At 39.6% G+C, this 21,326-nt stretch overlaps 2 protein-coding genes across 4 annotated transcripts in view; both read right to left on the bottom strand.

Moving 5' to 3' along the window:
• Positions 1-5,437: 5,437 nt before the first annotated feature.
• LOC149172507 (calcium-dependent lipid-binding family protein) overlaps positions 5,438-21,326 on the bottom strand; it is a 473,345-nt gene continuing 457,456 nt past the window's right edge. For all 3 annotated transcript variants that reach the window (XM_089424336.1, XM_089424337.1, XM_089424338.1), the window contains 2 exons: positions 6,445-6,556; positions 5,438-6,086 (listed from right to left, as the gene is read on the bottom strand). In XM_089424336.1, the coding sequence (XP_089280462.1) occupies positions 5,775-6,086; positions 6,445-6,556 (424 nt within the window). In that variant the 3' untranslated portion in view covers positions 5,438-5,774. The remainder of the gene's footprint in view (positions 6,087-6,444; positions 6,557-21,326) is intronic.
• LOC149172508 (uncharacterized) lies at positions 8,547-9,933 on the bottom strand. Its single transcript, XM_089427734.1, has 2 exons — positions 9,034-9,933; positions 8,547-8,911 (listed from the first exon to the last, which is right to left on the bottom strand). Exons 1-2 carry the CDS (start codon positions 9,490-9,492, stop codon positions 8,708-8,710), a joined length of 663 nt encoding a protein of 220 aa, XP_089283860.1. The 5' UTR covers positions 9,493-9,933; the 3' UTR covers positions 8,547-8,707.

Raw genomic sequence — 21,326 nt, 5'->3', positions numbered from 1 at the left:
AGAGCTGTGAGGGAGTCTGTGTATTCAGAGAAAGCTTGAGGGATTCAAGTGAAGCTCTTGTAAATGCATTTGTTGTGTGTGAGGCTCAAACTAAGCTCACTATTGTAAAGATTTTGTTTGGAGACTTAATAAAGAGGCCACCACTGAAGGCTGGACAAGGAGATATAGCCTAAGAGTATTGGGTGAACTCCTTATTAAATCTATTGTGTTTTTATGTGTTTGTCTATTATAGTCTTTAACTGCTTCAAAGTCTATGTATTTTGTAATCTGATCGATCCATTGCACAAAATAACATAGGCACATCCATGCACATAAGTCTGTAATACCTTATTAATGTCTTAGATCTCATTATCACATCAGGGAAGGTGCCCTTTCATGAATAGTCATGTCCTTTGGGACTTGTCTCTTCAATAACTAATTATTATTAAATGAATCATTTTATTATTATTATTATAACATTGCCTTCCTCTTCAGAAATTTTGTCCTCAAAGCTTTTTGCTAGCAAAGCACGTCATCTATGTCTATCTTGTAATCTATTCACATCTTTTAAAATTGTTCGAGTTGTCATCTTCGATGATACAAGATGATTGGTCCTCCGTGTAATAAACATAATTGTCAAACTTAGGCAAGAACTGATTGGATAATTGTCAAACTCGAGATGAATTGTTAGCACGAGATTGGATTATGGTAACATCGATATTCTTTGGAATATAAGTCACATTTTTCTAGTCTGTGTGATATGAATTGGCAAATTGGTTGAGATATATGATTTTATGACTTGGGTGTCAATAAGGAGTTATTGTGATTTGATTTCCCATTATCCTGTTTGTGACAATTTCTTGATTTACTTTAAGCAACTGATTTCCTTTACGTACAAAGTTGTTTGGTGAAACACTAGATCTTCACTTGAAATTTCTAGTGTTTGAACTGCAACATTTGAATATAATTATACTTTAATTGGTTTGTCATTTTCTTGAGTTGTGATATCAACTAGATCGATATTTGTTTCTTTTTCTTCAATTTGGACTGTTACATTTGAAAATTTTTATTTTTTTGTGAAAAGTTCTTCTAATTTGTTTTTTTGATGGTTTCTTATAATTTTTAATTTGAATGAATAAACTTTGATTATGATTTATGAAATGTAAGAGTTCTTTAGTTTCTGATTCATCAACATAATTTTTAGGGTTTTAACTTTGAAGTTTTTTTTATCTTTTAAACCTATGATTTGTTCTAATAACCTTTAATTAATGGGTCTTTAAGCACAATTTTTCTTCCTTTATGAAAGATTCTAGTTAAATTTCTCGAGACACTCTTTCTTATTCTGAATTTATTTTGTAGTTTTGGACTTCTTGACTTTCTTAAGTAATTTTTTAAGATGATCCCTTAGACGCAAAATTCCCTATTTTTTTCTTTTTACTTGTCATAAAACATATCTTCAAGACCTTTATGTTTCTTTTCTGATACATTTCTTATGTTGAATTTTTGTGAATTCATATTCTAATGTTTTTATTCACATCTGCATATCCTCGACGTTCTTCCATAATAAATATTTGTTAACATGTTGGAAAACCCATGTTTTTTATTTTAACATATGAACAACATGAATTCCATTTTACAAAAAGACATTTAATCGAAAATATTGACTTATTTATGAAACTCATAGTTCACAATACTCCTTTTATACTTTATCATTTTTATTATTTATTATTTTATTTTTTCTTTAATCAAATACCCCCTCTTTCTCAATTAGTCTTTAATCTTATAATCTAATAATAATACTTCTTTATACTTTATAGTATTATTACTTTGGTTTATTTTATAAACATGCCTAAGCTTTGTCTTTTTTATTTATTTCCCAAATGTTTTTGTTTTTGTTTTTTTTTTAATTGGCTTGAAATTAATATTTAATTTAAGCCATTGATTAATAAATTATTGTTCATTATCAAATCATCATTGTGATTCTTTAGAGGCCCAATTCAAACTTTTTCACTAGTTGGAAATGTGATCTTTTGATGGACAAATATGTGTATACAATTTGGTACAACATGATTTTTTTATATAGTTGATTTAAATTTTAATTTGGAACTGGTATTAGTACTTTGGTTTCTTTTATAAACATACACATGATTTTTCTTTTTAATTTATTTCTGAGATGCTTTTTTTCAAGTGTTTTTAAATTAATATTTAATTTAAACCCATTAATTAATAGATTATTGTTAATTATTTAACCATCATTGTTGTTCTTAAGAGGCACAATTCAACCCCTCCCACTAGTTGGAAATGTAATTTTTTGATGGACAAGCGTGTTTGTACAGTTTGGTACAACACAGTGATTTTTTTAACAACTAATTTAATTTTTAATTTGAAACTGGTATAATATGGAAATGTGGTATGAACACAAATATGTTGAATGTCAATGCATATAATGTGCTTGAGTATGGACTTAATATGACACTTGACCTTGGTGGGGAAGCATGGGTTGAGAGGCGGTGGAAAATTGGGCAGGGAATTGAAGACAACAATGAATGGTAGTAATGGTGATTGTGGCTGACAAAATTGATATAACAGTTGGCGGCAACAGATGAGCTCTGGCAACGTGTAATGGTGGCTCAATGACGAATTGAATCAAGTGGTCGGGCAACAAATTACAACATTAGAGTTTGTGCCGCCCATCAACGATTGTTTGTCAACGGTGCTGCATACGACAACCATCAATAATTTTTGAATATTTTTTTTATTGTTCTTATAATATTTTTTTATATAGCTTCTTTTTAATATATATATATATATATATATATATATTCATTTTCCCTTCATTTTTTAAACATACATTTGCTGTTTTTTTAATGGCCACAAAACTAGAATGTAGACAAGAAAGAACCTTTAAAATACTTATTGTAGCTAAAGTCTTAATCGCATCAGTAACAAACTTGATGAAGAGTTGACAGTTAAAAGCCAGATCAGACTGCTCTGTTCAACAATTGAGTAGCCAAAAAGTCGAATAGCTCTAATACCAATGTAACAAACAACGTTTGTATACACAACGAAATATTCATCATATCTAGAATAACGAAATATTCATCATATCTAGAATATGTAATTATCCATTAACCCAAACAATATTTATATAGAAATGTTTAAATATACAAAAGATATGAGATATATGATATTATAAATGAGAACTTTGTTTATATATGGTCCCATGAACTAATTTTAATCTTAATCTCATAGACGTTAAAATATTATTTCCTTTCATTTTGACAAAGTGCCCTTTCACAAAAGGCAAGGCACGAAAGACACAAATAGTCCTATCCTTTCATACATGTCTCTTCTATAATTAAATAATACATGTCTCTTCTATAATTAAATAATATATGTCTCTTCTATAATTAATGATTATTTAATTATTATTATTATGATTATTTATATTATTTTTATATATTATATTGATAAATATCTCTTCAATAACTAATTATTATTTAATTAATAGTTACAATAACTAATTATTATTTTCTTTTTCCGAAGAAGAGAATTCGTAATTTCCATTAATTTCAGAAAATTACATGTTGTAGATGTTGTACGCATATGCTGTAGTGTGGGTAAACCACTTACAAAACAATACTTCAGGAGAAGTATGCAGAAAAGCCCTCAGACAGGGCAGCAAGAAAATGGGTATGTAAACCCCAACAGGAATATACCCCTACCCATACAAGTGAAAAAAAACAGAAAATTAATAATAGCTCCTGTGGAATGTGCAGAAAAATTCGAAATGGCTGCCAAAGACAAAGAGAAGAGGCACGAAATGGTAGAGAGCAGCCTAGGTAGCCACACCTCCCCCATCCCCTCAACTCTCCACCTAAAACCTCAGAAACCAGTGGAAGAAAACCACCCATATATCCAAAGAAGCCAGAAGAAAAGCAACCATAAACAGCCATAGAAAAGCGGCACGAATCGAAGCAGAGACAGACTCCACACCTCAGATCCCTCAACACTCTCCATAGTTGCATTGGTAGCTAGCAAAAAGCCAAAAAAGAAACCATCACTTCAGCAAGGGAGCCCAACAGGTCCCAACCAGAGCTGAGGCGGGTCGGTTCCGAGGGCAGAGGCGGCTAGGGCAGCCACCTTGCCCCCACGAAGAGAGTCAGGAGGCCCAAAACAGAACTCTCGCCCCCGCACCTGCGGCTCAACACAAAAAATCAAAGGCCAAAACCCCTTGGTGAGACCGCCAAGTCAGAGGGTCGGAAGGTGCGCAGAAGACCGCCGAGGAACCAGGGAAAAACACGCCGCCGCCGCCCAGCTCAAAGCACTATGCAAGACACCGGACCTCAGCCGATGATGCACAGAGGATGCAGAGCAGGGTGCCAACCCGGGAACACCAGACGAGGATGATGAGATGGGTCCGAGTCTCGCTGAGGAAAGTATAAGAAAGGCACGGCGCAAGGGAAGAGAACCGCAGGAGAGAGGGGAGCTGTAGGCCGAAAACAAGTCCACGCCACAGGCTACCGGATCCGCAGAACAACAAACCCCACCAGATGCAGCGAGCCCCGGCACTGATATATCAAAGAAAACTCTGGCTGCACGACGAAGAAGTAATGCACCAGACGATGGCAGCAAGAAGGGCGTCCAGTACCCACACCAGTGGCAAGCCCTGCCGCCGCAGGCTCAGGCAGCAACCACAATAACTAATTATTATTTAATTAATAGTTAATATGATTTTTATCATCATTTATATTATTTTTATATATTATATTGATAACATGTTATTATATGTTATTACGCATCTAATCCAAATTGGTTGTAAAGTGCTTTGACAAGAGTCTGAAATAAGATAAAAGCACTACATTATGCTAAGATCACATTCCATGTTCACAAGATCAAGCAATTTAAGGTCTAATTAATGTTAAAAGAGTTGCCAGTTATATGAGATAATCCATTCCGATGGACTGAAAAAATTCATTGGATAGATAGATAATTCCACGAAAATTCACAATTCAGATTGACATTGAGATGATCACATTCCATATGATAGATCTTCACAGAAGGTAAATAGAAACGTCATGCCATCTTGGATATCGAAGGAAAAATGTTGGAAGGACCATCGAACTCAACGCACCTGTCAAGCAGAAATTGACCAATAACATGTAAGAATACATTATTAACAAGGAACAACCATTCTGACTGAAAATGCCAAAATGGGCTTCCATCATAAAACATACAATACTCTCTTCATCACCATGCAAGTTCCTTGTGAAGTTATAATACAAGATGAACTCAGGCAAAATCAGATGCCTAATGTTGGAAAGACCATAGAACTCAATGCACCTGTCAAGCAGAAATTGACCAATAACGTGTAAGAATACATTATTAACAAGGAGCAACCATTCTGATGCCTAATGTTGGAAAGACCATAGAACTCAATGCACCTGTCAAGCAGAAATTGACCAATAACGTGTAAGAATACATTATTAACAAGGAGCAACCATTCTGACTGAAGATGCCAAAATGGGCTTCCATCATAAATCATACAATATTCTCCTCATCACCATGCAAGTTCCTTGTGAAGTTATAATACAAGATGAACTCAGGCAAAACGAGATGCCTACATAAATAAATTCTATTCGATACACTTTCTCTGACCAAGTTAGCCATTTGAGTATCATTCTGAGCAATGGCATCTCTCCTGAGTGGTCAGTTCTTCTGTAGCTACCTCTAAAATAATATATGGAAAATTCAGTACAGAAATTACAGGACATTCCACCAATATGTTTCTCGCATTATGTAAGTACAGAGAACGCAATGCTCTGCGAAGGTGGCTGGTGATCCCGGCAAGCAATGAAAGTGTGTGCATCATTTTGGACTTGCCAAAGACTACACTCCCAAAGGTCTTCATCTCTGTGATCTCTCAAAAGAGGCTGCTTTTCAAAACCCACGTTCTTCACACAATCTTTCCGTACGCAGTACACCACACTTGGGTCAGGCTCATAGTAGTCTGGAACGACGACACAACCAATAGCTACATAGCCTGGTGGGGCACGAGGCTTCCAGATTGTTAATGGGTCCCTTGCACCGTCTGTACTTCGCCATACCTATTGAGTGATCCTCAAATTTGTCAAGACACAGAAATGGGGAAAAGATTATTCTAGTACAAAATGTTATTTCTATATATTCTGGTGTCCGATCTAGCAGCATGGACATCAATTAGAGCCTATCCAATAGTGTACCAGCATTGTCTAAATTCGCATACACATTCAAGCAACAGGAAATAATTATTGGTGAAGGCAATGAACTAAGATCAATAATATTTATTGTAATATTTCATTCCTCCAAAACCAGTGTTAATAATCCACGCAATTTTAATAACCAACTTATACAAGGAAATAAATAACGGTGCCTTAATGGCAAGATGTTCATGATCCAAGCTCCAAATATTTGACAAGTTCTTACCAAATCAAACCCTAAAGGCTGCATAAACTTTCCATCAGACTTGTTTGGATACACCATAACGCTAACAGGTGGATTAAAAGAACGCCAAACGATATCTCCGACTGAAATGTATCTGAAACACAAACATAAAGAATTAGAGGACGAGTACAGGAAGCTATAATAGTTTCAAACAATTATTTGGGCTTTCAAAATAGATATTAGCTTCTAGTGCAATATATTGCAACGACTAGCAAATCCGAATTATGACTCGATCCCAGTGAGGTTATCACAGTTTGTCAACGTTACATAGTATTTCAACAGCGTGGAGTATATGCCAAAATCTGAAAACCAAAATTGAAAATATTATAAAAATTTTTACTAGAAACTCTAGAAAGTTGAAATACCGAGAACAAGACTCTTAATCAAATGTTCTAGAAACAATCAACAAATGGGCATCCTGGGCATCCCACTAACTTGGAACAAGCATGCTACCTTCCACATTTTCATTTTATATCAATATGGCAGTCCCAATAGATGAGAAACAAAATTAGCTGCAACTTGCACAGACCTAAAACCTGTTGACAAAGGCATTCATCCTAGTGGACTGCTCTGCATTTTCACTAACGAACACATAATGAAATCATTGACCACAAAAGCAGCTTACTCCACATGTCCGTCTAGAATTCGATGGATATTTCTTTTCCCCACTTCAGGATTCAGACATGTACAGGGAAGAAAGAGAAAATACACATGGAAATGATTACAAGAAATCTAGTTCACCCTAGTCTCACATCTCTAACTGAAGTGTATAAGTACAAGAGTGAGCAAGTATACAAGTATATTAAAAGACTTTCCTTCCACCTTTATTTATATGAGAGGTGAGGGAGGACTAAAATGCAATGTTGACCTAGTCCACTACAACCCAACTCTACAGGAAGACAGTTCACACGTGGGGCACTCCCACTGTAAGTGACATGCATGTCCAACAAAGCAAGGATTCAAGGTTGAATGTTCCTGAAATGGGGTACAATCCTCTTCCATGGGCTTTCGACACTCAAACGCTCCCTCCTAAGCCACGTGTACCTCTGTATCCACTCCAACATGATTTTTTTTTACAACGCTACCAGCATGGTTGTTTTTTGATCAAAGCATCCTTAAGTCAAGTACAAGCCTCCATGCAAGCAACCATATGTCCCCAAGTCATCTAAGGCTGTTACAACTTACGACAAAATATAGTAGCCTAACATGAAGCCTCACTAGGCAACCTAAGTTTTATGGCAACAAAGAGATCAACACCACTGTCACCTCAGTGGCCTCTCTCTAGCTGTTTATGAAGAATTTCTTCTTCTTGCTCTTGGTAATCTTCTTTATCATCTTCCTCCTCATATTCAACATCAAGTTCCTCATCATCTTTCACTAGAAGATGTTTCCTCTTCTCATGGCAGACAAGAGAGAGAGAAATTGTTTGCCTTCCTCATGGCTCAGTTCATTTCTACAATCAGATAAGGAAGAGCTTTGTAACTTTGGCCTCGAGACCTAAGGAATTTTATGGTAAGCTCAGTGAAAGAAGGTATGCTTATGGGCATACAACAGCAAATCTACTCTGTACTTAGTCTGCCCATGGAATGGGTAAAAAAACTTACAACAGCATCCTCATGTTCAACCTTTGCCTCTATAGCATATTTTAGAATTGCTACCACATAATTAATCACTGAAGAAGGGTTTCCATCAAACTCAACAATGTTGCACGAAGCGGGAGCGTTTTTTGGAAGCAGAAGCGCGGAAGCGTCATTTTCCAAAAATCTAGGAAGCGAAGTGTCCGCGGAAGCGTCTGCTATATATATATATATATATTTTTATATTTTTTTGCATTTATACTCAAAACAAACATCCCAAATACCAAATTAATTGTAGAAGACATGAAAACATGCATATTTTTGCATAAATCAAGATAGATATGGCATCCATGATTCCATTGTAGTTACTAGTATGTACAACAATCATCTATATTCTAGCTATTACAAACATACATCAAATTTTTAAGCATATTATAAAACATAAAACATTTAAGCATATTATAAAACATAAAACATAGAGCATATTATGATTTATCTAGCAAGTGAGCAACTGTCAACATTTGTCATGTCCAAAATTCAAATAATAATGTTTACAAAATATGTCACTTGGTCACCGCCAAGCCAAAAAGGTTCAAAATTCAAATTCACAAGTCTACAAGTCTAATGAGTAATCTATGACAAAAAGTAGTAGATTGTGAATATATCTACTAATCTCTCCTCCTTCCACCACGAATAGAACGTGGTGGCGGGCCTCCACGTGGTGGCAATGAAGAAGATGGTGCCTGTGGAAGTCGTGGCACTGAAACTGATGAAGAAGAACCCCCTGCTGTTGGTGTTGAACCATGGAACCTAGGAACCAAGGGACCAGATGGGGGTGGGGGTGGTGGCATATCAACACGGTCATCATCATCCTAGAATCGCTCAAAAAATTCATGCAAAAAAAAAAACACTAGTTAACAAAAAAATTAAAAACATGAATTAGAGAAATGCTTTATAAGGGAAAATTGGAAAATTCATACCACAATGGACATACCTGGATAAGAGCATCCTCTAATTGCTCTAGTCGCAACACTCCATCCTCCAAATTGGGCTCCTCTGGATTCTTGTCCCAAATCAACAAGTCTTTATTAGACTTTGCATCTTCACAGTAATGGGACAACAATCGCAAGTTGTAATGAACATAAACCAAGCTCTCTGCCCGGTCTAAACTCAACCTGTTCCTTTTAACACTGTGGATGAAAGAATAAGAGCTCCAACACCTCTCTGCAGAAGAAGTGTTTACCACCTGTGATAGCACCCGCAATGCCAAATTCTGTAGAAGTGGAGTACCCCCTCCATGCATGTTCCACCACTCAAGAGCAGAAAAAGTCTCTCGATCTTTAATTGCATGCATGCTCCCAAATGGACCAGTGTTGAGCATATAGTTGCTCACCTGTCTCCGTACCAATGCAGCGTCCTCCTCATCAGGGATTAATTTACTCAATGCAGCCATATATTTTTGGTGAACCTCTTGATCTTGGTGTGGTTTTCTCCTGCTTCCCCCCCCCAGGGGCTGGTGTTGAAAGCCATGATGGATGATAGTATTTAGGTGTCAAAACATATGCTAATGCATGCAATGGAATATTTAGCATTTCCCATCGGTTTTGCACCTCTACACAAATATAATTGTACAAGGTGGTATCTCTAGGCTCAACAATGTCTTTAATCTGCCCCAACATGCTATCCATTTGCTCATACACCTCCCCAATTACTGGTCGATCTGAATCTGCAAACTTGATCATGTAATAAATTGGTTTGGTGAATTGCAAAACATATTTAACCTGTGACCAAAAGTAACTGTCAAGAATAGTGTCCTTGACTGCATTAGCACCATCTGTGTCAGTGTTAATTTCATCCCATGTTTCAGCACACACCAGATTAGTTAAAGCTTGTCTCACCTTCACTAGCCGCCTAAAGGTGAGGTAATAACTAGCAAATCTTGTCTTTGCAATTTTAAGCAATTGCAACTTGGAGTAAGTGTCATAGAAGTAGTTTACCCTTGTAGGCCCTGTGATGAATTTAATGAGCTGCTTCCCTTTCCTGTAAACCTCAGCAATCCACCCACATTCTTTGTGTTTCACAATATCATGCATCAAAAGGTTCAATGTGTGAACCAGGCACCCAGACCAAAAGATGTGTGGATGAGTACGCTCAATAATTTTTCCTGCTGCCTTACAATTTGCTGCATTATCTGTGATCACTTGAACCACATTATTCGGACCAACATCTTTGATTGATTTCAATAGGAGATCTGCAATGTTTTGTACAGATGCAGTGATGGAGGAGGAGTCATGACATGCAATAAATACTGCACCACTAGAAGAAACACCAAGAACATTTATCAAATGTTGGTTTCTAATATTTGTCCACCCATCTGATACAATGGATACCCTAGAATCTACCCACTCATTTGTAAAACGTGTCAAAGCTCTTTGAACCTTAGCTTTTTCTCTTTCTAATAACACTGTTCTAGCTTTCTCATAGTTGGGGGCCTTGTATCCTTTTGGGGCTTCATTGATGGCCTTTACCATTTCATGCCAATAGGGAGAGCGAAGCACATTGAATGGTACACCGCAAGCACAAAGAAAACGGACTATCTTTCCATCCACATCATCCCTCCCAGCAACATTAAGGAAATCCCCTATTGTTCTTCTACCTCCAGAGCTTGCAGAAGTACCATGAGGAGATGAGCAACTACCAAATTTAGAGGTTGCACTTGATTCAGAATGAGTTTTTTGTTTCTTGTTTTTTTGTTGTGCAGCCATCTCTATTTGGATGTATTTTCTTCTTTCTTCAGTTGAAATGTTTGGGCAAATTTGTACCCCCACAGAACCCTTTTTTTCATCACTGTCCAGCACCCCACAAAGATGCCTCCTCAGACGGGTATATGAACCACAATATGGTTTTCCTCCATGACAACCATGAGGGCACACAAATTTGTAAGATCCACCACCCTTTCCCCCATCAAGTTTGGTCACATAGTTCCACAAGGGTGTTGATGTAGCTTTCCCATCTTGTGTTTCAGTGTCCCCTTCAAGTTCATCCCCTTCCTCTTCAAACCCTTCCTCCTCATCATACATTGGGTCACTACTATTAGGACCATCACCAATGTCCTCTTCTGTTTCTTCCCTTCTATTCCTCACCCTTGCCATCATTAAAACCAAGAGTGGAATGATACATAGAAGCCAAAAGAACACCATCTTGGAATATGGATATAGTTGGTGGACAACGACAACCTGTAAATAAAGGAGCAAATAGAAACAATGGGAAAGAGTAGGAGAGGGAGGAGAAAAATACAAAAAAAATTTCAAAAAAACAAGGGAGTTTGGGGTTTGAACTTACCTCTTTAGCTCTTGTAGATGAAGTCCTCCAAGCTCTTGCTCCAAGCTCCTCCTCCTTCTCCTAGCTCCTCCTTCTTCACTCCTCCAAGCTCTCCTCTCTTCTCCTCTCCTCTCCTTTCCTCTCTTCTCTTCTCCTCTCCTCTCTTCTCTTCTCTTCTCCAACTCTCATAAACTCAAAGTGAGAAAATGAGGAATGAATGGGGGCTTTATTCTTTTCATTCCTCACCTTAACCTCACCCTAACCTCACCCTAACCCACCCCCTTAAGGTTGAGTGAAGATAACTTTAAAAAAAAATTTGTTTTTCTCCCTTGGGCACGCCCCTTTCCCCCGAAGCGTACGGAAGCGTGCATGAAGCGCACGCTTCCTGCTCCGAAGCGCCACGCTTCGGCGACCCGAAGCGCGCTTCGGAGCCGACGCATCGGAAATTCCAGGAAGCGCAAAAAAATTTGCGAATCGCGCTTCGGAAGGCGCTTCGTACGGCGCTTCCGTACGGGGCGCTTCGCTTCGGAGCTTCGGAGCGGGGGGGGGGGGGGGGGGGGGGGGCGCTTCGTGCAACACTGAAACTCAAGGCACTTTTTAATACAATCTGGAGAGAGATGATTCATATATCCAAGAATAAGTTGAATTTCTAAGGCAGAATATATTCCATGCAAATTCCAAGGTGCCATTTTCTATTCATAACATGCAAACATGCAAAACCAGAGAGCACAATTGACAGAGGGAGCTTGGAGTTGCTTGGAGGTCAAGCAAAACCAGAGAGCTCAATTGACGGAGAGTCGCTTGGAGGTCGAGTGAACACAGAAGCTCGTGAGAGTCAGAGCTGAGAGCCAAAGCCAAGAGCTAGAGCCGAGAGTAGACGTAGAGGGCGCTAGAGGTTGGAGGCAATTGCAGAGAATAGACCCAGCGTTCATTCTTAAGGTTCCAATAGTCGAGGTGACTATAGGGGACCGCTGAATCCATTGAGATGGAGTTCAGAAAATCCTGAAGACTTCTAAGAGCCATGGAGCAGTAATGAAGTTTCAGAACAACAAAGATATCAAATGATCAAGCTATTGCTGATGTCCAAAGTGTGCTGAAGATAGAAGAAGGAATTCCAAAGACAGTAAAAGAATTCCGAGGGAGTTGGTGCAAGCTAGAGCGCAAGATAGCTCAGAGTGTTGATTGAAGGAGTCTAGTCCAGAGAAGCCTAGATCTGTCTGCAGAGTAAGGACAACTAGGGGTAAGATGGTTTTCTAAGCTCATAGGTACAGTTGTAAAACTATGGAGTTAAGTGTGGAACTTGTAAAAGAAGCATTACCATAATCCCAAAGAGCCTAATCGAGTTGATTAGTGCTCAAGGAGACGTAGCCCAAGATATCAGGGTGAACTCCATATTATATTGTTGTCTCCTGTGGTTTGTTTATTTGCTGCATTTACTGTTATGTGTGTTTATATATCAGTTTAAGTAAATAAACTTAAGGCAATTAAGCTGTTAAAGGCAAACACAAGAAATTCACCTATTTCAATTTCTTTTAATTCCGCAAATTATCAATCATAAGCATAGATCTTGGAAATTGTTTAAGCTTTGGAGTGGGAGAGGTTCTTGTTGGTTGACAAGAAGCCTTTAGGTCCCCATTTCAGATCAGGTGGTATCAGAGCGGTCATATCAGAGCGGTCATATCAGAGCCTCAGGTTGATTAACCCCGCCTTCAAAGAAGGTTATATCAGAACTGGTTATACTGGAGCAGGTTGTATCATGAAGCAGGTTGCATCATGGTGCAAGTGGTATTAGATCAGAATGCTTGATTGACAGAGCAATCTACTTGCTTGTTTAACTTGAAAGGTGTTTAAACAGTCAAGGATTGATTGTTTGATTGTTTGTAAACTGACTATTGTTTGATTTTGCAGAAGGGAAAGCTATTGATAGCTAAGTCCAAGAGAGGACAAGAAGGAAGAAGGGCTGAAGGCATTCTTCTTATCCCAAAGGACCTCAAAGCAATCCTTGAAGCACAAGAGGTTTGTTGCAAAAGGTTTCTTGAATAAGCTCTTTGTTAATCTTGTTTGAAGTTCTTTTGTTCATTTTGATAATGATTACTTCTACAAGTGAGTCCTCAAAATCTTCTTTCTTCACAAGATTCTTTGATGAAGACATGAAGCAAGACTTGTTCACCATGATGGATATGGTGAGAGAAATGTATGCAGATGGAAGGAAGAGCATCATATTACAAGAGCAATTGAATTCCATGAAGGAAGAAAAGCAATTGCTTTCTGACAAATTGCAGGAAATGGAAAGACAACTTCATATTGCAAATATGAACCTGGAAAGGATGCATGAGTTGGAGACACAGCTCTTTGTTGCCAAAGAAGCCTTAGTCAAGTATCAGCGTGAAGAAGAGGTAAATAATTCCAATTTGTCTTCAAATTCTTCTAAGAATGTTTATGTTGGTTCTTTTGAAAAACATACCAGGTGCATAGGGTCCAAGTTATGTCCAAGATGGGCTATGAAGGAAAAGTCTTGGGCAAACATGCACAGGGTATTGTTGAGCCAATAATGGTTGAGGAAAGGCCTAAGTATTTTGGTCTTGGCTATGGACAATCTTATGGAGAAAGTTCCAAAGCTACCATGAAGACAATTGAAACCATTCCAAGGAGGAGTTTCATTTTAGGCTTCTACCTCAAGAGTGTAAAGGTTGTAAAGACATCGAGGTATTCACAGATGTGAAATCTGTTTCTTTTGTTGAAGCAAGAGTTTAGGCCATCTAGTTGTTGTCTGTAATCCTATTGTTGTTAACAGTTGTTGTTGACAGTATGTCAAACAAGTACAAATGAAAATTTTGTGAAGCAGATGTAACTTCACATTGGTTTGAGCCACCTTGGATCAATGATCAAGGTAAAGAAGTTCAAACTACATTCTGTGACCTTCTCAGCAGAAGCTCTGCATGAAGTCAATGAGAAAGACAATTCTTTCCAAGAGGACTAGCCCATCTAGGGAGGAAAGTGTTCAAAGGCTTTGGTTCAGAGGCACTATGCAAGGCAAGTGTATGGAGGCTGAAAGAAGAGGGTGAGGTCCTCTCATTTACTGTTCAAATCAGTATATCAATGTTTTACAATCCAAAAGCTTTTTAATGGGAAGGCGTGATCCAAAATGGATCTAGTATAGACTCTAAGTCTAAAAATACTCCTCACAGGGAAAAATGAATGTCAAAGGATGCCCTTGGAAATAGTCTCATTGCATAGATCTCTTCATTCTGAATCTAACGCAATTTGAATGGGTGAAAACGGACTTCGGAGGAAGAAGTTATTGTAAAAAGAAATTTGCCCATTGTCCTTTGAAAATGAGGCAATTTGTTAGAAATGGGACTTAATGGAGAATATGCATCTCTTAAAGAAAATCACATCGGAAAGGTTTAAAGGGCGGAGCAACAGGCCTTAAGGGCTCCCCGATAGCGATCTCTGATATATCGCATCGGAGGAAGGCCTTCGCGCGACATCGGAACCCTGGGTAGGCCGATTGGCGATATGCCGATGTTGCGACGTGCGACAAAGCGATCGGCGATGGAGCGATGTGGAGGTGGACCCAAAATATTATGTTCCACAGCCTAAACCCTTATTAGATCCGTAAGATGTATCGGATCAGAGTGTTGAAGGGATAAAGGCCTAGTGGGAGGACAATGCGACATGCGATTTTGCGACTGTGCGATATGCGATAGCGCTGATCGGCGATCGGTGAATCGCATCGCAACAATACAAGGGCCAGTGCACATACAACAATGCAATTGCAATTAGCGATCAAGGTGTGGACCCAATAGAATAAGGGACACGATTGCATATTATTTGAAGTCCAGATTTTCAGATTTTCAGTGTATTCCTGTGTATTGATGTTTTTGTCCATTTCTTGGGTTTTAAGCATTCTGCCTATGCGATTGAGATATGCGATCAGAGGACGGACCCGAGAAGATTATAGGGGCGATTGAATTTTATTTGAGTTCTGCCTAAAGGCTCACGATGTGTTTTTCGTGAGTTTCCTGTGTGTTTCTGTTATGCTGCTATCTTCAGAATGTACGCAGAAGAACGGTCGACTGTGTCATTTCCATTGTCAAACAACTCCTATTCATCTATGCCACGCTATAAGCGGGCGTTTTGTAACAGGAATGCGTTATAGAAGACGCAGAGCCACAAAGCCAATGAGCCAGAGGGCCAAGCGCAGAGCCACAGCGTCAGTGAGCCAGAGGGCCAAGCGCAAAGCCAAAGAGCCAATTAGCTAGATGGCTAGTCGCAGAGCCACAGAGCAAGAGAGCCAAGGGGACAGTCGAAGAGACAGAGGAATAATTTACATGCAGAGAAACAGACAGGAAGCCGCAGAGCCGGAGGGATGCCTCACAAAAGCCAAAGAGCACAATTGACAAAGGGAGCTTGGAGACCCCTGGAGGTCAAGCGAAACCAGAGAGCTCAATTGATGGAGAGTCGCTTGGAGGTCGAGCAAACGCAGAAGCTCGTGAGAGCTAGAGCCGAGAGCAGAAGCAGAGGCTACCAGAGGTTGGAGGCAGTTGCATAGAATAGAGCCGACGTTCATTCTCAAGGTTCCAATAGTTGAGATGACTGTAGGGGACCGCTGAATCCATTGACATGGAGTTGAGAAAATCCTAAAGACTTCAAAGAGCCATGGAGCGGTAATGAAGTTTCAAAACAGCAAAGAGATCAAATGATCAAGCTATTGTTGATGTCCAAAGTGTGCTGAAGACAGAAGAAGGAATTCCAGAGACAGTAAAAGAATTTTGAGGGAGTTGGTGCAAGCTAGAGCTCAAGATAGCTCAGAGCACTGATTGAAGGAGTCTAGTCCAGAGAAGCCTAGATCTGTCTGCAGAGTAAGGACAACCAGGGGTAAGATGGTATTCTAAGCCCATAGGTACAGTTGTAAACCTATGGAGTTAAGTGTGGAACTTGTAAAAGAAGCATTACCATAATCCCAAAGAGCCTAATCGAGTTGATTAGTGCTCAAGGAGACGTAGCCCAAGATATCAGGGTGAACTCCATATTATATTGTTGTCTCCTGTGGCTTGTTTATTTGCTGCATTTACTGTTATGTGTGTTTATATATCAGTTTAAGAAAATAAACTTAAGGCAATTAAGCAGTTAAAGGCAAACACAAGCATACACCTATTTCAAGTTCTTTTAATTCTGCAAATTATCAATTATAAGCATAGATCTTGGAAATTGTTTAAGCTTTGGAGTGGGAGAGGCTCTTGTTGGTTGACAAGAAGCCTTTAGGTCCCCATTTCAGATCAATACCACTCTTACTGACCCGAAGTCAGTTCCAATCAAAAGATAGTGTCTCATACCACTCTTACTGACCCGAAGTCAGATCCCATTTATCCAAGATCAATATCAGTCATCCTAGCATAGGGTGTACAGTAGTACATGATGCGCCCATCGATAGTACTATGGTCCCTATCCTTATTTCCCTACTCATTGGCCAAATGAGAGGTACTTCCCATGAGTCCCAGACTGCATGGGTAAGATGCCTCAACAGGAGAAGGATGAACCACTCATCCTGCCTACATGTTGCCAAGGGGTGTCGCAGGGGAAGGTTGAACCACTCTCCCTATATGCAACAAACCACTAGGGGAAGGCTGAACCATTCACCCTTTGGTTGCTCATCGCTCCAAGAAGTACCCCAAGCCCCCCGGAGCTCTCAGAGCTCAATGTCCATCTCATATAGGACCCTCATAAGAGGGTCTCTCCACGACTCCAAGTTGTTCTCGGAAGGCCAAGAACTTGACCATCCCCAAGGGCTTTGTCAGAATATCGGCGACTTGCTCATCAGTCCCAATGTGATGGAGCCTCACTGCTCCTCGTTGTACCATGTCCTGAATAAAGTGGTACTTGATATCTATATGGTTGGAGCGATCATGAAACACGGTATTCTCTGATAATTGGATCCTACTCTGGTTGTCGCAGAGGATCACGGAAGTATCCAGCACATGACCAAACAGCTCACTGAAGGGCTTCCTCAACCAGACAATTTCACAGGAATCCATACTAGCAACTATCTTTTCGGCCTCGATGGTGCTCAAAGCAACCGATTTCTTCTTTCTGCTCATCCAGGATATCAAAGCAGAACCCAAAGAAAAACAACATCCAGAAGTGCTCTTGCGATCCACCACACTGTTAGCCCGATCAGCATCAGAATAACCATGCAACCTCACATCTCCGGCAATGTATCTCAATGCATGAGTGATTGTGCCCTGAAGATATCTCGAAGATTCTTGGCACCAATCCAATGTATATGATGAGGCTCAACCATATATTGGCTCAATGTGTTAACTGCAAAACATATGTCTAGATGGGAGTTCACCAAGAACATTAGTGCTCCTATGAGTTGACGATACTCGGAAGCATTTCCCAATTTAGGTCCAGCAGCACTACAGCATAACTTCTTAAAGTTAAGTTCCATCGGAGTAGTCATAGGCTTGCAGTCCACCATCCCAAATATTTCCAATATTTTCACAACATATTTTCCTTGAGAGAGGAAAATTTCACCTAGCTTTTGCCAAACCTCCAACCCTAGGAAATAGTGCATCAGTCCTAGGTCCTTCATCTCAAATTTAGGAGCCAACTCCCTCTTACATTTGTGAATGAGAGGGTTTTCACTTCCATCAGCTCCATGTTTGATTTTGTAGAGCCACTTAGAGGTGACAACCAATTTGTCCTAGGGTCTAGGGACCACATCCCAGGCATCATTATTCATAATTGACTCATATTCTTCATTCCTAACATCCTTCCATACTTGATGCTTCACAAATTCTTCGTGTTGATTTTTGGTAGCATCGTATGTGCTCTAGCCATGAAAATTGGTGGAGAGGCTAAGGCGCATGAGATCTCCAAGACCCATAAATCATTTGGAGAGATTCCACCCAGATGAAGAAATATCAAAATAATTAATATTTTTAATGAGACCCTAAGTCTAAACTTAGGAAAATTAAAATATTAATGTGTATTAATATAAAATGGGTGAGAAAGTTCTAAGAGACGAGGATCAAGCCAAACCTAATCTTAGCTGTTGATTAGGGACTTAATCTTAGTTGTTGAATCGTTAAAAGGAAAAGTATAAGAGGAGGCTTAAGGGTCAGTTGGAGACACACCAAGAGAGATCAATAATTCAATTTTCTGGGGCTGGGTTTGCTGAGGAAATCGAGTTAGAGATCAATTGTAGTGAGAGGCAATTCAACAAGGGATTTCAGTCCAAGGCTGAAGAATACATATCAAAGAGGCAGCAAATTGCCAGAAGAGGCAACGCAGAGCCTAGGAGGGCTGACATAGAGGCTATGGAGCCCAGTGCAGACGATGCAGAGGGTCGTCGAGGCTGACACAGAAGCTATAGAGGCTAATGCAGAAGTCGAAGAGGGCTTCATAGGCAGCGCTAGGAGATTCTGTGGGGCAGACTAGGAGCTGATCAACTAATGCAAAGTTGAGGAAGGGTGACGCAGTTCTAGAGGAGTGCTTGGAGCAGCTTTCGTTGTCTAGCACAAGGAACAATCAGAGTCACTGTGGCATTGTTCATCTGGTTGCTGATCTGCCAAAATATCTATCTCTGGATAGAGGTACTACTATCGAGGATATTCTCTCAAGGGTGAGCCATTTCTAGCACCCTAGTTGTATTCAAAAATCTACTTAATAATAAAACCCTCATATATGTTGCACCGATTTTACCGAATTGGGTTTTTCCGGGGATGATTGTCCAAAAACTTGTGTCGTCTCAGTTTATTTCAGTTGTTGATCCGTATATTTGTGAAGGTTGCAATTGTGTTTACTTCGATGTTTACATTATTAAATAACTTGTTAATGTAAAGAACAAGTAGGAGACAGTAAACCAGATATTGCAGTAGGGGTTTTTGATGTGTTAGATTCCGAAATTTTCACACTTCGAATGATGAAGGCTCATTTTGAATGATAGTGCTCATGGCGGTCAAATATCCTCGATAAATATTCGGCTTCTTGATTTCACGGAAAGTCCCCCTTGGTGCAATGAGTCTCTCGGCATCTTCGAGAGTCTCCCTAAGCCATGAGGGTCTCCTTTTGGAAGAGGAGGTCTCATGAGGAGGAGGATCAATAGGATCCATAAGTTCATCAACATCAGGAATCGTTTCGTCTACTTTTGCACCCTGATTTCTGGTGTCAGCTTCTTTGTCCTTCCTTAGGATAGGAAGGTTGTTGATCTTCCTGAGGGCCATATCTTCGTTGAAGGTGACATCATTACTCATCTCAACTTCCTTTTGACCAACCACATAAATTATCTCTCCCTTAGAATTTTCACTATAGCCCACAAAGATTCCTTTCTTCCTAGATGACCCAATTTGCTTCTTTACTCTCTCGGCATATGAAAATATACTGGACTTCCAAAAATTCTAAAATGAGAGACATCGGGTTTCTTACCAATGAACATTTATTCGGGAGTCTTGGAGTCCAATGCTTGATGAGGGCATCGGTTTTGAACATACACAGCGGTATTTGCAGCGTCAGCCCATAGGAATTTCCGAAGGCCTTCATCATGAAGCATGGCACGAACTGCTTCTACAATAGAGCGATTCTTCCTTTCAGCCACACCATTCTGCTCAGGCGTGTATGGCATTGTAGTCTCCCTCTTAATGCTAGCTTCTCTGTGATAATCTTGGAATTCATTGGATTCGTACTCGGTCCCATTATCAGTCCTCAATATCTTGATTTTCTTCTCAGATTGGTTTTCGATCAAGGCTTTGAAGTGTCAGAACTAGGTGAACACTTCATCCTTCTCCTTCAAGAAGCAGATCCAAGGCTTGTGAGAATAATCATCCGTAAAGGTGAGATAATATAAGTATCCTCCCAAAGAGTTTATGGGCATCATACCAGATATGTCAGAGTGGATCAATTGCAATATATATGTGGTCTTGCTATTACTTGAGGGGAATGGTCCCCTTGTAAGTTTTCCTTCAGCACATCCCAGACATACACCTTCATGATCTACTTTGAACTCAGCCATACCTATCACCATCTATCTCACATCGGGCAGGGCCTTATAACGAAGACAAGCAAACCTCTGGTACCATAATTCAGATTGTAGATATGTGTCACAAGACATGGTCCCAATGGACTTCCTCCAACTTGATACGAAGTGGCAACACTAAACCCAAGAGTAAAAGCAACTTTAAAATTTCTTTTCCAAACACGTACCTTTCCATCGATGAATGCCACCTTGAATGCTTTGTCCTCCATGGCTGAAATGGACACCAGGTCCTTCTTGAGATCAAGTACATATAGCACTTCTTGCAAATGAATAGTGCTACCTTGATTCAATTGAAGGGTAACATTCCCTACTCCCTTTACGGGATAGGTGGCATTGTCTCCAAGGATGATCTCCAAGTTTGTCTCATTTTCTATCAGATTAGAGAGGGCTTCCTTGTATCTGGTGAAGTGCCTTGAGGCACCACTATCAATCAGCCAATTTCCCAAAGTGTCCGAAGGAGAGGTAGTGGAGAGGGTTGATAAAAGAGAGATCTCTTTTGCTTATTGTTAACAACATTTGGTTCTTCATACATGGAGTTCCTTGATTTCTTAGAGGGTCGACCATTTCCTTGATGTCTCGCATTCCTTTTTCCTTTGCCATTGGACTTGCCATTCCTTTGATCGTTGTTGTTGAAGTTGCCCATAAAATGATTGTGCTCATCATCATGCAATGTGTCCCTTCTATTTGGACACTCCCTTGCATAGTGGCCAAACTTATTGCAAACAAAGCACTTGCCCTTCCTTCCTCCCTTAGATCCAGGCTTTCCATGGAAATGACCTTTAAACCCTACATTATTTCTTCTTTTGGCATGAGCAGAGAATGCAGTGGAGTTGCTTCTATTAGAAAGAATTTCTTGCTCCACCATTCTTGTTTCTTCTTGAATGCATCTCGACATCAATTCTTCAAACCCTGGAATTTGATCATTG

The sequence above is a fragment of the Pinus tabuliformis genome, chromosome 4_2, assembly GCF_031772625.1.
Source record: "Pinus tabuliformis cultivar Carrire ecotype Pingquan chromosome 4_2, CPIR1, whole genome shotgun sequence".
NCBI lineage: Eukaryota > Viridiplantae > Streptophyta > Pinopsida > Pinales > Pinaceae > Pinus > Pinus tabuliformis.
The sequence above is the reverse complement of the archived record's forward strand: the minus strand, read 5'-3'. Positions and strand labels throughout refer to the sequence as shown.

Coding starts and splice junctions, on each gene's coding strand:
- LOC149172508 (XM_089427734.1), bottom strand. CDS start 9,492: ATGGCTGCATTGAGTAAATTAATCCCTGATGAGGAGGACGCTGCATTG. Junction 8,912..9,033: donor TAGAGGATGCTCTTATCCAG/GTATGTCCATTG, acceptor GAGCGATTCTAG/GATGATGATGACCGTGTTGA.